Raw genomic sequence first — 14392 nt, 5'->3', positions numbered from 1 at the left:
TGTCCTCTCTCACCACATCCATAAACCTTCTCTTAGTCCTTCCTCTTCTCTGGCAGCTCTATCCTTAGCACCCTTCTCCCAGTATACCCAGCATCTCTCCTCTGCACATGTCCAAACCAATGCAATCTCGCCTCTCTGACTTTGTCTCCCAACCGTCCAACCTGAGCGGACCCTCTAATGTCCTCATTTCTAATCCTGTCCATCCTCGTCATACCCAATGCAAAGAATAAGAAACAATGTGTGTGAATAAAACGATAAAAAACACCACAAATAAACTGCGTGTCAAATTACCAATGTAGATATTAAAATCTGTTTAGGCCAAAATGTCAATCTTTGTACACCTAATTAGAAAACCCCTAACTTACTGTAATTTATGTGAAGGAAAGTACAAGATTAGGCACCTTCAAATCTTGACTACTTTTGGATCAGTACTAAAATTCTGAGTACAGTATCTGTACCAGCGTTTGGACCTCAATACCGCTATCAAAGCAAAAAACAGATCACTCCAAAACTCCCCATATGTACTCCTCTAGCCTCCATATGCAATGCTTCCTCTCGTTAGCAGTGCAGTCCAGATTGAATAGAAGCAAAGGTGAGAGGGGGAATGCAATCGAGATCGCACTGAAGCAATGCAAGGTAAGGAGGGGTGTGCCCCTCTGCCAGGCCTTTATTGTAGCAGCTTTCAGTTGCTGTTTGTTTGTGGGCCTTTCTGTCTGAAGTTTAGTCTTCAACAAGTGAAATGCCTGCTCAATTGGGTTAAGATCAGGTGACTAACTTGGCCATTCAAGAATTGTCCACTTCTTTGCTTTAATAAACTCCTGGGTTGCTTTGGCTGTATGTTTTGGGTCATTGTCCATCTGTATCATGAATCAATTTGACTGGATTTAGCTGGATTTGAGCAGACAGTATGTCTCTGAACACCTCAGAATTCATTCGGCGCTTCTGTCCTGTGTCACATCATCAATAAACACAAGTGTCCCAGTGCCACTGGCAGCCATGCACGCCCAAGCCATCACACTGCCTCCACCGTGTTTTACAGATGATGTGCTATGCTTTGGATAATGAGCTGTTCCACGCCTTCTCCATACTTTTTTCTTACCATCATTCTGGTAGAGGTTGATCTTGGTTTCATCTGTCCAAAGAATGTCTTTCCGGAACTGTGCTGGCTTTTTTAGATGTTCTTTAGCAAAGTCCAATCTAGCCTTTCTATTCTTGAGGCTTATGAGTGGCTTGCACCTTGCAGTGCACCCTCTGTATTTACTTTCATGCATTCTTCTCTTTATGGTAGACTTGGATATCGATATGCCTACCCCCTGGAGAGTGTTGTTCACTTGGTTGGCTGTTGTGAAGGGGTTTCTCTTCACCATGGAAATGATTCTGCGATCATCCACCACTGTTGTCTTCCGTGGACGTCCAGGTCTTTTTGCGCTGCTGAGTTCACCAGTGCTTGCTTTCTTTCTCAGGATGTACCAAACTGTTGATTTTGCCACTCGTAATGTAGCAATTTCTCAGATGGGTTTTTTGTGTTTTCGCAGTTTAAGGATGGCTTCTTTCACCTGCATGGAGAGCTCCTTTGACCGCATGTTGTCTGTTCACAGCAAAATCTTCCACATGCAAGCACCACACCTCAAATCAACTCCACGCCTTTTATCTGCTTAATTGATAATGACATAACGACGGACTTGACCACACCTGCCCATGAAATAGCCTTTGAGTCAATTGTCCAATTACTTTTGAGCCCCGGAATCGCAATCGTTTTGTTCACCCCACTGAATTAAAGCTGAAAGTCTGCACTTCAACTGCATTTGAGTTGTTTCATTTAAAATTCATTGTGGTAATGTACAGAACCAAAATTAGAAAAAAGTTGTTTCTGTCCAAATATTTATGGACCTAACTTTAGGTGCCAAGTCTCATCGTTAATTAAACCTGTTCTTTAATTCCATGGCTTGTTGCTGCTCTCATTGTGCAATTGCAGACATTTCTGAAATTGCTGATTTCCTCTTTTCTAAGAGCACTGAGGACCTGAGCTGATCGACATTCCTGAGACCTCCACCCTTTTTATTTTCAGATATTTTATGATGGACACCAGTTGTTTTAGTTTATTTTGTATCTCATTATTGTTTGGCTGCTAATTAAGGAAAAATAAACAAATTACTGGGTCTGAGTCTTCAAGAGCAACTCAATGAAAATGAATTCAAAAGAAGTTCATTAACAGCAAAAAGAGGTCACCAATTAAGAAAAAGGGTTAGAATGAAAACCTGCTGCTGTGGCCCCCCAGGACTGAAATTTGAGATCCCTGTTCAACAACTACTGTACAAAAAGGAGTGTTGATGGAAGGGGGGGGGGTATCTAGGTGAGTGGTGGGATGTAAGTGGAGGGTTACTTCTGGCACCAAAAAAACCCAAAATGCTGCTACTGTACCTTTTTGGGGTTTTCTGCACTTTTCCAGTACTGGTATACCGCGCCACCCAAATCTTGACTTGATGTTATTTTGGACAGTCTTGCAATAAGATGAGACAAGTTTGTTGAACTGAATGGCCTGATCTTGTTAAAGATGTTCTAAGGTTCTAACAGAGGAAATTGATTAAGTGTCTCTGAATGATACTCAGATATCGTAGAGTATTGTGCAGTACAGACCAAATACAGAAATGATCAAGCAGGTCTGACAAAGAAATTATTATGACGTCATTCTGGACTCATTATTCATTACACAAAAAAAAAAAACACAACACAGACACACATACAGTAGACAAAACAAAACAAAAAAGACACGGTGTGGACATCTGGGTGCAAATGCTGCTTACCCACATACAAGTTAAACAGCGTTAAGGCATTGTCAAAAATCCCTATCACGGTACGATTCGAAATTCTGCTGGTTTCGGTAGATACAGTACAGCTATAATGTATCTATCTATCTATCTATCTATCTATAAGTACATACTGAACCTTTCTGACAGAAATGTATTTTTTAAACAAATAACAGATGTACAGTCGTGGCCAAAAGTTTGGAGAATGACCCAAGTGTTGGTTTTCACAAAGTCTGCTGCTTCGGTGTTTTTAGATCTTTTTGTCAGACATTTCTGTGGTATACTGAAGTAGAATTACAAGCATTCCATAAGTTTCAAAGGCTTTTATTGACAATAACATGAAGTTTATGCACAGAGTCAATATTTGCAGTGTTGGCCCTTCTTTCTTTTTCAAGACCTCTGCAATTCGCCCTGGCAGACTGTCTGTCCATCAATTTCTGGGTCAAATCCTGACTGATGGCAGCAGCCCATTCTTGCATAATCAATGCTTGGAGGTTGCCAGAATTGGTGGGTTTTTGTTTGTCCACCTGCCACAAGTACTCAATAGGATTAAGGTCTGGGGAGTTTCCTGGCCATGGACCCAAAATGTTGACGTTTTGCTCCCTGCGCCACTTAGTTCTCACTTTTGCCTTATGGCCCGGTGCTCCATCATGCCGGCAAAGGCATTGCTGGTCACCAAACTGTTCTTGGAGGGTTGGGAGAAGTTGCTCTCTTCACCTTCCTACTACCATCACGACTGACTGTCGGGATAAAGTTGTTTTTGTGGCAGATAACGTTGGGCTTTTTCAGAATACCTAGGTTTGGATTGGGACCAAAACGGTCAATTACGGATTAATCTGTGCTGAGAATGGACTTCTAGAAACAGTCAGGTTTGTCCAGGTGATCTCTGACAAGCTGAAGATGTGGGCAGGTTGGCTCTTTTTTGACAGTGAACCCTTCTTCCTGGCAACCCTCCCCATGAATGCCATTTCAATTCAGGAGTGTCCACACAGACACAGTCACCTGAGATGCAACAAGGGAGGTCTGTAATTCTCAACATGTTATGTTTAGGTTGGCTTCCATACAGTTTATTAAATTTGTGAAGTTAGGAGTAGTTTCCTAAAAATTAGAAAAATTTAATAGAATGTTTTTACTCCTTTTAAGAGTAGGACCAAATTTGCGTCACTCGGATTTCTAAGCCAGCGAGGAGCACCTTCCTACTTGGAGACACAGATCTGCATGGGATTACTTGACAGGCTCCTCCAGACTGACGTGCTCTCAGTCGATATTCCCTTTCTGATACCCCGTGAGGTCTTCCCTTCCCCTTGGTATGGTGTCTTCACATTCATCAAATTGACTAGGACTCTTATCTATGTTGTCACACACGTGCGATTAGGAGACAACTAAAGGGCCTGAATAAAAGTAATTCCACGCCTGACCAGGGGGGCAGCGAAGTGCACCGATTCTCTCTCTCTCAATTCCTTACAGACCATTGTCGGGAAATCCCGCCCGGTTCTGGGGCAGCCGATGATGTCACTTCTGATTCCAGCCCCGATGACATCACTGCCTCTACTTGCATTTAAAGGCCGCCATTTTAAGGCAGCAAGTCAGTTCTGTTTTGGACTCATACCTGTGAACATGTCTGTTCAATTTAATCAATTTTGCAGCCAGGAAACATTATATGGGTGGCTGCCCCCAAACCTTTTCAATGACTGTTTGTCGTTCTTGTGACAACATTTATAGGTTGCCCTACCCAAACTGTTTCCTACAGGTGTCTCCTTTGATTGGCTGATTTGGTTCCCAATGATTTACCCACCTGATTCCATGTACCCGCTTGGTTGTCCCACTTCACTTATTTTTGCACCTGCACCAATTCCTTTTTTAATTTTGTTTTTTTTCCCCACCCAACTACATGCACGAGTTACTCTAAATCAGCAGAAGGAATTAGCAATTACACACCTATTATGTCAGATGAGAAAGACCTATTATGTCTGATGAAATAATGATTTCATGGTAAAACTAACTGCGGTGGGCTGGCACCCTGCCCGGGATTGGTTCCTGCCTTGTGCCCTGTGTTGGCTGGGATTGGCTCCAGCAGACCCCCATGACCCTGTGTTCGGATTCAGCGGGTTGGAAAATGGATGGATGGATGGTAAAACTAAGAGGTTCACATACTTTCAAGCAGCACATAGTAATTCTTTGTATCCACTTATTTTATTAATTTTTTTTTTGCTCTAAGGACATGGTCCTCTTTCGATGCAGCTCTCTTTAACTTTAGCTATTAGTACAGCAGCAATCAAATCACCCACGGAAGACTGCATATGGCCACAAATTTCAGCTGAGGTTTCTTTCTTTAGTATCACTATGATTATTTCAATTTGCAAATTCTAAATTTAGTACGCATCAGCCTTGAACAGCTTCTGTCGGCTAAAGTTGAAGCGACAGTACTAGCCTGTCTGTTGCCAGAGTACTTGATTTTTATCTTGGCAATGCTTGCAGAGTATGTTTTATATAAAGTTCTGTCTGTGCTCTAATATTCTAAAAGCAAAATGAACCCAAATCCACACTGAAGCTATAATGAATATTTGGTAAATATAAATGCATTTGTTAACATTTGTGGTAAACAAACTGTTAGAATGCATTTTGATATATTTGGATATATAAAACACATCTTTTTTTTTCATTCCAACAGATGGTGTACTACAAATGTTGAAACACAACTGTATAGACTCCGACATGTGGTGCAAAAAAAGAGAAGAAAAAAAAAATCCTGGTAGTGTGATGAAAAATATTGTAATCCCCCAGTACACTGATTTTTATGTCTCTAGAGCAGGGGTGCTGAACTTCCAGTCCTGGAGGGCCACAGTGGGTGCAGGTTTTCATTCTAACCATCTCCTTAATTAGTGATCAGTTTTTGCTGCTAATTAACTTCTTTTGCCTTAGTTTTAATTTGATGTGACTCAGACCCTTTAGTCGTTTCTTTTTCCTTAATTAGTAGCCAAACAATAACGAGACACAAAACAAGCCGCCACACGAACAGCTGACCTGTGCCCATCACACAACAGCTGAAAATAAAGAATGGTGAAGGTCTCAGTAAAACAGAAAATCAACAGTTTTGGAAATGTCTGCTGTGGCAGAATGAAAGCAGCAACAAGCCATGGAATTAAATGACGGGTTTAATAACAGTTGGAATCAGCATATAATTAAGAAAATGGTTGGAGTGAAATTGGGTGGAGTTTGAATCCCCAGTTTAATTTGGTCATCTGTTGGCTCATTTCACATCTCATTTCTGTTTGGCTGTCATTTAATGAAGAAAAGAATCAATTCAGGGGACTGAATCCTTAAAAACAGGGCTAAAGAAAAGGAGTTAATTAGCAGTGAAAACTGGTCACTTATTACGAAAAGGGTTAGAAAGAAAACCTGCAGTCACTGCGGCCCTCCATCACTGCGGCCCTCCAGGCCTGGAGGACCACAGTGACTGCAGGTTTTCATTCTAACCCTTTTCTTTATGAGTGACCTGTTTTAGCTGCTAATTATCTTCTTTTTAACTAATTTTAATTGACTTGCTCTTGAAGACTCAGACCCCTTAATTGTTTCTTTTTCCTTAATTAGCAGCCAAACTATAATGAGATATAAAATGAACCAAAACAACTGGTGTCCAAAGTACAATATCTGAAAATAAAGAAAGATGAAGGTATCGGGAATATTGATCTGCTCAGGTCTCCAAAACATTTTAACTGAGCTCTCAGAAAAGAGAAAAATCAACAATTTCAGAAATGTCTGCTAATGCACAAAGAGAGCAGCAACAATCCATGGAATTAAAGAACGGGTTTAATTAACAACAAGAATCGTCATCTCATTAAGCAGCTGGTTGGAGTGAAATTAGTGTGAATTACAGGCCCTGACTTTGTTGGTCTTCTGTTGGCTTACTCATTTCACATTTCATTTCTGTTTGGGTGCCATTTAACGAAAGAAATGAAGCAGTTCAGAGGAGTGATGAAGCAAGTCAGGGGAACAAACCTTAAAAAAGCAATTCAATTAAAATTAATTCACAAGAAGTTAATTAGCAAGACACACAGGGCACTCATTCAAAAAAGGGTTAGAATGAAAACCTGCAGGCACGGTGGTCCTCTAGGCCTGGAGTTCAACACCCCTGCTCTTGAGGATATCAACCTTGCATTGAGCCTCTTTCAGCTCAGGTAAGACGATTGTGGTGAGCGCCCTCTTCTACGCGGTGGTGTGCCGGGGAGGCAGCATAAAGAAGAGAGACGCCTCACGCCTGGACAAACTAGTGAGGAAGGCAGGCTCTATTGTAGGCATGGAGCCGGACAGTTTGACATCTGTGGCAGAGCGACAGGCGCTGAGCAGGCTCCTGTCAATCATGGAGAATCCACGGCATCCACTAAATAGGATCATCTCCAGACAGAGGAGCAGCTTCAGCGACAGACTGCTGTCACCATACTGCTCCACTGACAGACTGAGGAGATTGTTCCTCCCCCACACTATGCGACTCTTTAATTCCACCCGGGGGGGGGGGCAAACGTTAACATTATACAAAGTTACTGTCTGTATACCTGCATTGTTATCACTCTTTAATTTAATATTTTCTTTATTAGTATGCTGCGGCTGGAGTATGTGAATTTCCCCTTGGGATTAATAAAGTATCTATCTAAGCTTTATATGAAACAGTTAAAACCTGAGCCAGCACCAAAGCTGGCTGATATAATTTAGAAGCTTTGGCCTATATTGCAGAGTTCTTAAAAGCACACAAGTGGGAAAGGCACATAACACCACCTATTACAAATGAATGCTGCAACCCCACACAACTGTAGCATGAATTTCATGACTTTATTTCTTTTTCTTTTTTTAATATTAGGGGGCATTGCCCCCTGCTTGCTTCGCTCGTCAACACCCGGGCCTGCACTACACGCTAGCCTCTTTGCGGTTCTGCCGCTCGTGCATGGGGATGAGGATGTACAATTTAAAGAGATTTTAATTTTTATGGGAATTGTTACATATGCATCAACGTGACGTATAACTGCCAGTGATTGAATTTTGTTTCTTTCTCTCTATTAAATAAAACGACTTTTTCGAATGTTTGGCTCTAAGATTTGTTAATTGTCTTTGCAAAAGCTATTCTTAAGGGAAACTGTTAACGTTTTAATACGAATGGCATATCAAGATCTCCTCAGGTGTCTAATGTATCCCCTGAAGATGTACTACATTACCTTTCTTGGATACATCCTTCTTTTTACAGTAATTCGTGCAGTGGAAGACCGGACCGTGTTAACGCTTGTATATATTCTATGGGATATTGTAAGTTGTTGTTTTCATCTTCCACACCATCACCACCAACTGTTTCAGCAGAGCCTATTGACACGCGTTTAACTAATCTGCTGTGTAACCGATTGACAATTTTCTCATTAATTTGTTTGACTTCCTCATTTCTCGGTGCTAGGATTGCCCCTGTACTCATTTCTTCTGTTGATAACCAATCGGGATGAAATTCTTCAATAAGATTTGGACATAGTACGTCTTCTTTAATTGGGAACTTAAAGTGAGGAAAATGTTAAAATGTATAAGAGCTGAGAGAGCAGGAAGTGTGTCTGAAAAAAGCATTCACATTAATGATGTGAGAGGGCCATGGGCGTGGTTTGAGAGGAGGGCGGGACTTGAAAAAATCTTCTGCAAAAAGTCTTGTCTCCTAAAAAGTCTTATCGTGTCAAAAGATGTTTTATTACAAAAGAGAGATAAAAATTTGATAATGGCACCACAATAATCGGGATGGTTAAAAAATAAAAAAGACCAAACATGGACATTATCGGGCAAATCTGACAAAGATAAACTACGATATGGTCCTAAACACATAACTCACCATGACAAAAAACACAAAGCTGCCACTTTTACACATTTACCCAGACATAGTTTAAACAGTGTTATTGGATACGTTTGGCATTTTTAAAGTCAAAATTACTTCTTCACAAACATGGTTTAAATGCATTTGACACGTGAAACTGTGTTCAAAAGTCTAGCTTTTTTTAAATTACATTTTTAAAAATATCTGGCCCACATGCTTTAAAATGGAGGTGATGGGGCATGAAACACCACCAATGAAAAACAAAAGCATAAAAACCTAACGAATATGTCCTCTTTGAGCTTTGATAAAAGAAAACCTGCCTTGCTTGTTTCCTACACATATCTGAGACAACAAGAGAGATTAGAATATAACAATTTTAGCGCATATTCCTGGTACTACAGTGATCCCTCGCTATATCGCGCTTCGCCTTTCGCGGCTTCACTCTATCGCAAATTTTATATGTAAGCATATTTAAATATATATCGCGGATTTTTTGCTGGTTCGCGGATTTCTGAGGACAATGGGTCTTTTAATTTCTGGTACATGCTTCCTCAGTTGGTTTGCCCAGTTGATTTCATACAAGGGACGCTATTGGCAGATGGCTGAGAAGCTACCCAACTTACTTTTGTTTCTCTCTCTCTCTCTTGCGCTTTCTCTGATCCTGACGTAGGGGGTGTGAGCAGGGGGGCTGTTCGCACATCTAGACGCTACGGACGCTCGTCTAAAAATGCTGAAAGATTATCTTCACGTTGCTACCTTCTGTGTGCAGCTGCTTCCTGAAGCGACATGCTGCACGGTGCTTCGCATACTTAAAAGCTCAAAGGGCACGTATTGATTTTCCTCTGTCTCTCTCTCTCTCCCTGCTCCTGACGGAGGGGGTGTGAGCTGCCGCCTTCAACAGCTTTGTACCGGCGGTGCTTCGCATACTTAAGCCAAACAGCCCTATTGATTTGTTTGCTAGAGATTGTTTTCTCTATCTATGTGACATTCTGTGCTCCTGACGCGCACTCCTTTGAAGAGGAAGATATGTTTGCATTCTTTTAATTGTGAGACGGAAATGTCATCTCTGTCTTGTCATGGAGCACAGTTTAAACTTTTGAAAAAGAGACAAATGTTTGTTTGCAGTGTTTGAATAACGTTCCTGTCTCTCTACAACCTCCTGTGTTTCTGCGCAAATCTGTGACCCAAGCATGACAATATAAAAATAACCATATAAACATATGGTTTCTACTTCGCGGATTTTCTTATTTCGCAGGTGGCTCTGGAACGCAACCCCCGCGATGGAGGAGGGATTACTGTATTGTTCTCGTGTTAACGATATGTTGTCTATTCACTTGTGCGAGTCCCCACAAACAAATGGAGGTAAATCAAAACAAAACCAACCACACGGCACAAATAGTTCACTATGATTTGGTCTCTTGAGAGGACACCACACCCCCCCATGTGGGTGAAAGGTAACTGAGGAAGACTACAAGTGCTGAGGTAGTGCGCACAGCTGTTTTTTCTTTAAATTGGTTGAATCTTATAATATTGGCGTGTGTGTTTTTTTTGTTCAAAAATGACATGCACAAGCTAGGTTTTACAATGTGTGTGTAGTCACATGACGAAGATTAATACTTGACAGCCGTTGACTTAAAAAAATGGACAGGTTTAGTAAGTTTCAAGGTTTTTGTTTTCTGGCTGTACCTGCGCCCCGTCAATTCCAATGTAAAACACCAGTGTGTGCAAGATGATTATTTAAAATACACAGTGTCACACACGTGCGAGTAGGAGGCAACTAAAGGGCCTGAGTAATGGTAATTCCACCACCGACCAGGAGGTGGCGGGGTGTGCTAACTGCCTTTCTCAGTTACTTACAGACCAATCTTGGGAAATCCCACCAGGTTCTGGCACCCTCGATGACATCACTTCTGGGTCCGGACACAGAGATGACGTCACTTCTAGTCCCGACAACATCACTTCCGGCCCCCCCACAGAGATGAGGCCACTTCCGGTCCCTGGCAACATCACTTCTGGTTCCAGCCCCAGAGATTCCTGAAGGGCCTTTAAAGCTGCCATCTTGACTGTCTGTGATCAGTTCTGTTTTGGAGTCAGTGGTGTGAACATCTCTGTTCTGTTATTGAAATTTTAGTAGCCAGGATACAATCTACGGGTGGCTGCCCCAAACCTTTATTATGTCTTTTGGCATTGTCACAACAGAAAATGGAGAACACATTTTTCAGTGGTAAATGCATACAGGGTGGGCAAAAGTAGGTTTACAGTTGTGAGTACATGAAACACAGAGTTTATTCTTGTACAGGGTGCATTGTGCCACTGTGACACTCTTTTTGAGTTAATAAATCTATTTTAATAATCATAACCTGCATGTTCTTTTTCCGTTTGAACAACTGTAAACCTACCTTTGCCCACCCCTTTATATACCATGTTTGTGAAGAAATAAGTTTTCAACTTGAAAAATACCAAACTTATCTTTTAAGGCTAACTAGCTCATAAAATTGGGTGGTATGGCCAAAAACCAATATCCACACCAATAATAAAATGTAATTAACAAATAACAAGAGTGCTTTTGATTAACTGTGCACAAAGACGCACCTCTAATCCTTCTAAATGCTTGTTAACGCTTTGCTACTCAAACACATTTGATTGGAGGTATTCAAGTTTCATGAACCAATCAGAGCACAGGTTTTTCTCACTCATTTACTGGTTTGCCCCCACCGCCTCTATTGATGCCTAACAAACAACAGTACAAGAGGCGGCTTCTTCCTGTCTCAGCTTCCTGTTTGAATCGACTACCCAATCAGGTTGAAGCACTCGGCACGCTGGGTAATATCCTTGAACAGTCCGCTTATTACATAGAGTTCACATACAAGTCCATACACAAATATACTTGCTTTAAAACTCTAACACATTGACACAACAGCACATTTCACATTTTTCTTTAAACATAAAACACAAAACATGCATGCTAATTGTGCTTTTAGGTTTTCCACTAATTTTTAGCAAACAAGTAAAACAGTTTTAATAAAATCCACACCAGATAAAGAATTTCATACTGGATCAGCGGGTATACTGCCTACTTCTTTTAGTTCCCGCATCGTTTTCTTCTCCTTCTATTGGGCACATGCTGGAAAAAAAACACCCTTGCTAAATACCACCATATCTCTAAATGCCTCCAACAGAGCCATGTTGGCATTGTTAATGACGGGTTTCAACCTGTAGAGTTCCAGAGAATATTTAGTGTTTCACTGCTAACAAAATATGGAATTTTTCCACATAATAGACGGCCTCACTTCACACATGTAGGTTATCCAGGTTGCCAAGTTGAGAGTATCCATGAACAAAACCTGGCATCAAGTATCCCAAAGCACTTGATCTTGCAATGTTTCTCCAGAAACTTACTGTCCAGAATTTTACTTCTATATGAACAATGTCATAAATCTGCAAAGTCAAACATGAAAAGCATCACAACAGCCCCATTAGGCAGGCTGGCACTGATAAGTCACTGAAGTGAAGACGGCTTGACTCCTTTGCTCCAAACGGATTCAAAACTGGACAGCCTCCACATAACAAGGAATGTTTTATCACTTTTTATTTGGAAGAACTGTCCCATCTCAGAGCGAATTCAGGTAATGTTGCCTTTTGGGTTTGGCAGAGAACTGGCTTAAAGCTCTTATCTCATATGCTGTTTAATGCTGGACGGGCTAAATCTGATATGATCAGATGGAGTGGAAAAAGCAGGAGGCATGTCTGGTGATTCATGTGAATGAGAAAATAATAATAATTAAAAAAAAAGCAAGAACATTACAATTAAAGCTGAAATGTGTGATCCAGACTTTGAAACATAGACTGAATTCATCCGCATTGCTGCCTGCATCATGCTGTTGATGTTTATTTAAAACATGGCAGCAGAAGTGATTCACTCTGTTATCAATACTCTAATTGCCAAGTCAGATCAGCACTATGTCTTCAGACAAAAAAAATATGAACCTTTCAAAGAAAAGAACACCATAGATACTGTGAAACATGGAGGAGGCTCAGTTAAGTTTTGGAGCTGCTTTGCTGTATCTAGCATGGCGTGCCTTGAGTCTGTACAGGGAAAAATGAAATCTCAAGACTATCATGACCTTCTGGAGCAAAACATACTGCCCGGTGTCAGAAAGCTCTGTCTCAGTCCCAGGTCATGGATCCTCCCAAAACACAAGCCTACAAAACAGCCAAGAATGGCTGTGAACAAAACATTTGGACTATTTTGAAGTAGCCTTCTACAAGCCCCAATTTGAATCCTATGGACAAGGCTGCAAACCTGACCCAGCTGGAGCAGATTGCTCAGGACGAGTGGGCCAAATGACCTGTGGACAGGTGCAGAAGTCTCATGGAGTGATCCAGGTATTGCTTGCTTCTAAAAGTCATGTAACAAAATATTAGGTCAAGGGTTCCATCATTTTTCTCCATGCCATTTTCAATTGTGTTATTATTTTACGTTTTAATATTACATTAACATTATACAAAGATATTGTCTGTCTGTATACCTGCATTGTTATCACTCTTTAATTTAATATTTTCTTTATCAGTATGCTGCTGCTGGAGTATGTGAATTTCCCCTTGGGATTAATAAAGTATCTATCTATTTGAAATATTCTGCTGAATCAAAGCTCTAAAAGAAAAGTCAGATTTTTGTTAAATACCAAAAAAAAAAACAATGATGGGCGCCAATTACTTGTGTCAGTTTCAAGTTATTTCAGAGATAATTGTGGGTTCTTCTTATGTTCGTGGAGGGATGCCAACAAATTTACCCATGTGCCTGGATGGACTTCAGTGCCATCTCCTTAGTCACCTGACTACAACGCTAACAAACGAGGACTGGGCAGGCCCACCAGGGCTGCTAAATCCCTGTGTGAAGAAGCAAAGGATCCTCGGAATCACAAAATGCGGTGCTTTGTTCCAATGCCAAACACCACAACAAAATCAAAACATCGCATCAAACAGCAGTCTCCGCTGCCAGCTTCGCTTTAACTACCAGTTTAGACGTCTGCCTAAGCCTGAGCTCTAATTGCTACGTCTGCTTTAACAGCAGCAAGCAAACCAAGAAGAAGGGTCAGAAAACGGAGAAGAAAACGACAAGCCCCGCCGTCCAGATACATGCCAGTCAGGGTCGACCGAACCCCTTTCGAGCTCTACTTACGGATACCACAACAAACAGCAGAGGCACGCTGGCCCACTCGGTGCAGCGCGCATTGTTTGTTTACATTTGTTTTTTTTTTTAAGTATCCAGATTCGCCATCTCATCCACAACTCACCCTTTCACCACAAAGAACGGGTCCTCCATTGACATGCTGCGAGTCCGGTGCCCTGCTCACAGCCGCGGCTCCCTCATACTCCAGCGCAGTCCGCTAGTCCCGCTTCACTGATGCTCTTAATCCGAGGACGAGCGCTTCCTGCCCGGATTACCACACAACACTAGCAGCCTCCAGAGCTTCGAGTCCCACGGCGAACTTCACTTCCGGGTCAAGGGTCAGCCAGTGCTACAGGTTTCGTCATACGTGCGCGCGCGCGCTCGCTCGCACACCGCGCGTTGATGTGTGTCAAGTGCACTGCGGTCTACGGCGAAGTTGTAAGTATTTAGGTGTGGGAAGAAGGAAATTAAGAATTCTGTTGGCTTTTCAGTTGCTTTCTTTTGATTTGGGATTACAATATATCGTTAAATCCAAGGATTCGTCCATACCTGCAAATTTAGTTACACACTGGTAGG

The 14392-nt window shown here is 41.6% G+C and overlaps 1 protein-coding gene across 1 annotated transcript in view; it reads right to left on the bottom strand.

Annotated features, from left to right (window-relative positions):
• stx6 (syntaxin 6) overlaps positions 1 to 14173 on the bottom strand; it is a 48117-nt gene extending 33944 nt beyond the window's left edge. The window contains 1 exon segment of the mRNA XM_051933052.1: positions 13941 to 14173. Within this exon segment, the coding sequence (XP_051789012.1) occupies positions 13941 to 13975 (35 nt within the window). The 5' untranslated portion in view covers positions 13976 to 14173.
• Positions 14174 to 14392: the final 219 nt, after the last annotated feature.

This window comes from Erpetoichthys calabaricus, chromosome 10 (genome assembly GCF_900747795.2).
Source record: "Erpetoichthys calabaricus chromosome 10, fErpCal1.3, whole genome shotgun sequence".
Taxonomy (NCBI): domain Eukaryota; kingdom Metazoa; phylum Chordata; class Cladistia; order Polypteriformes; family Polypteridae; genus Erpetoichthys; species Erpetoichthys calabaricus.
The sequence above is the reverse complement of the archived record's forward strand: the minus strand, read 5'-3'. Positions and strand labels throughout refer to the sequence as shown.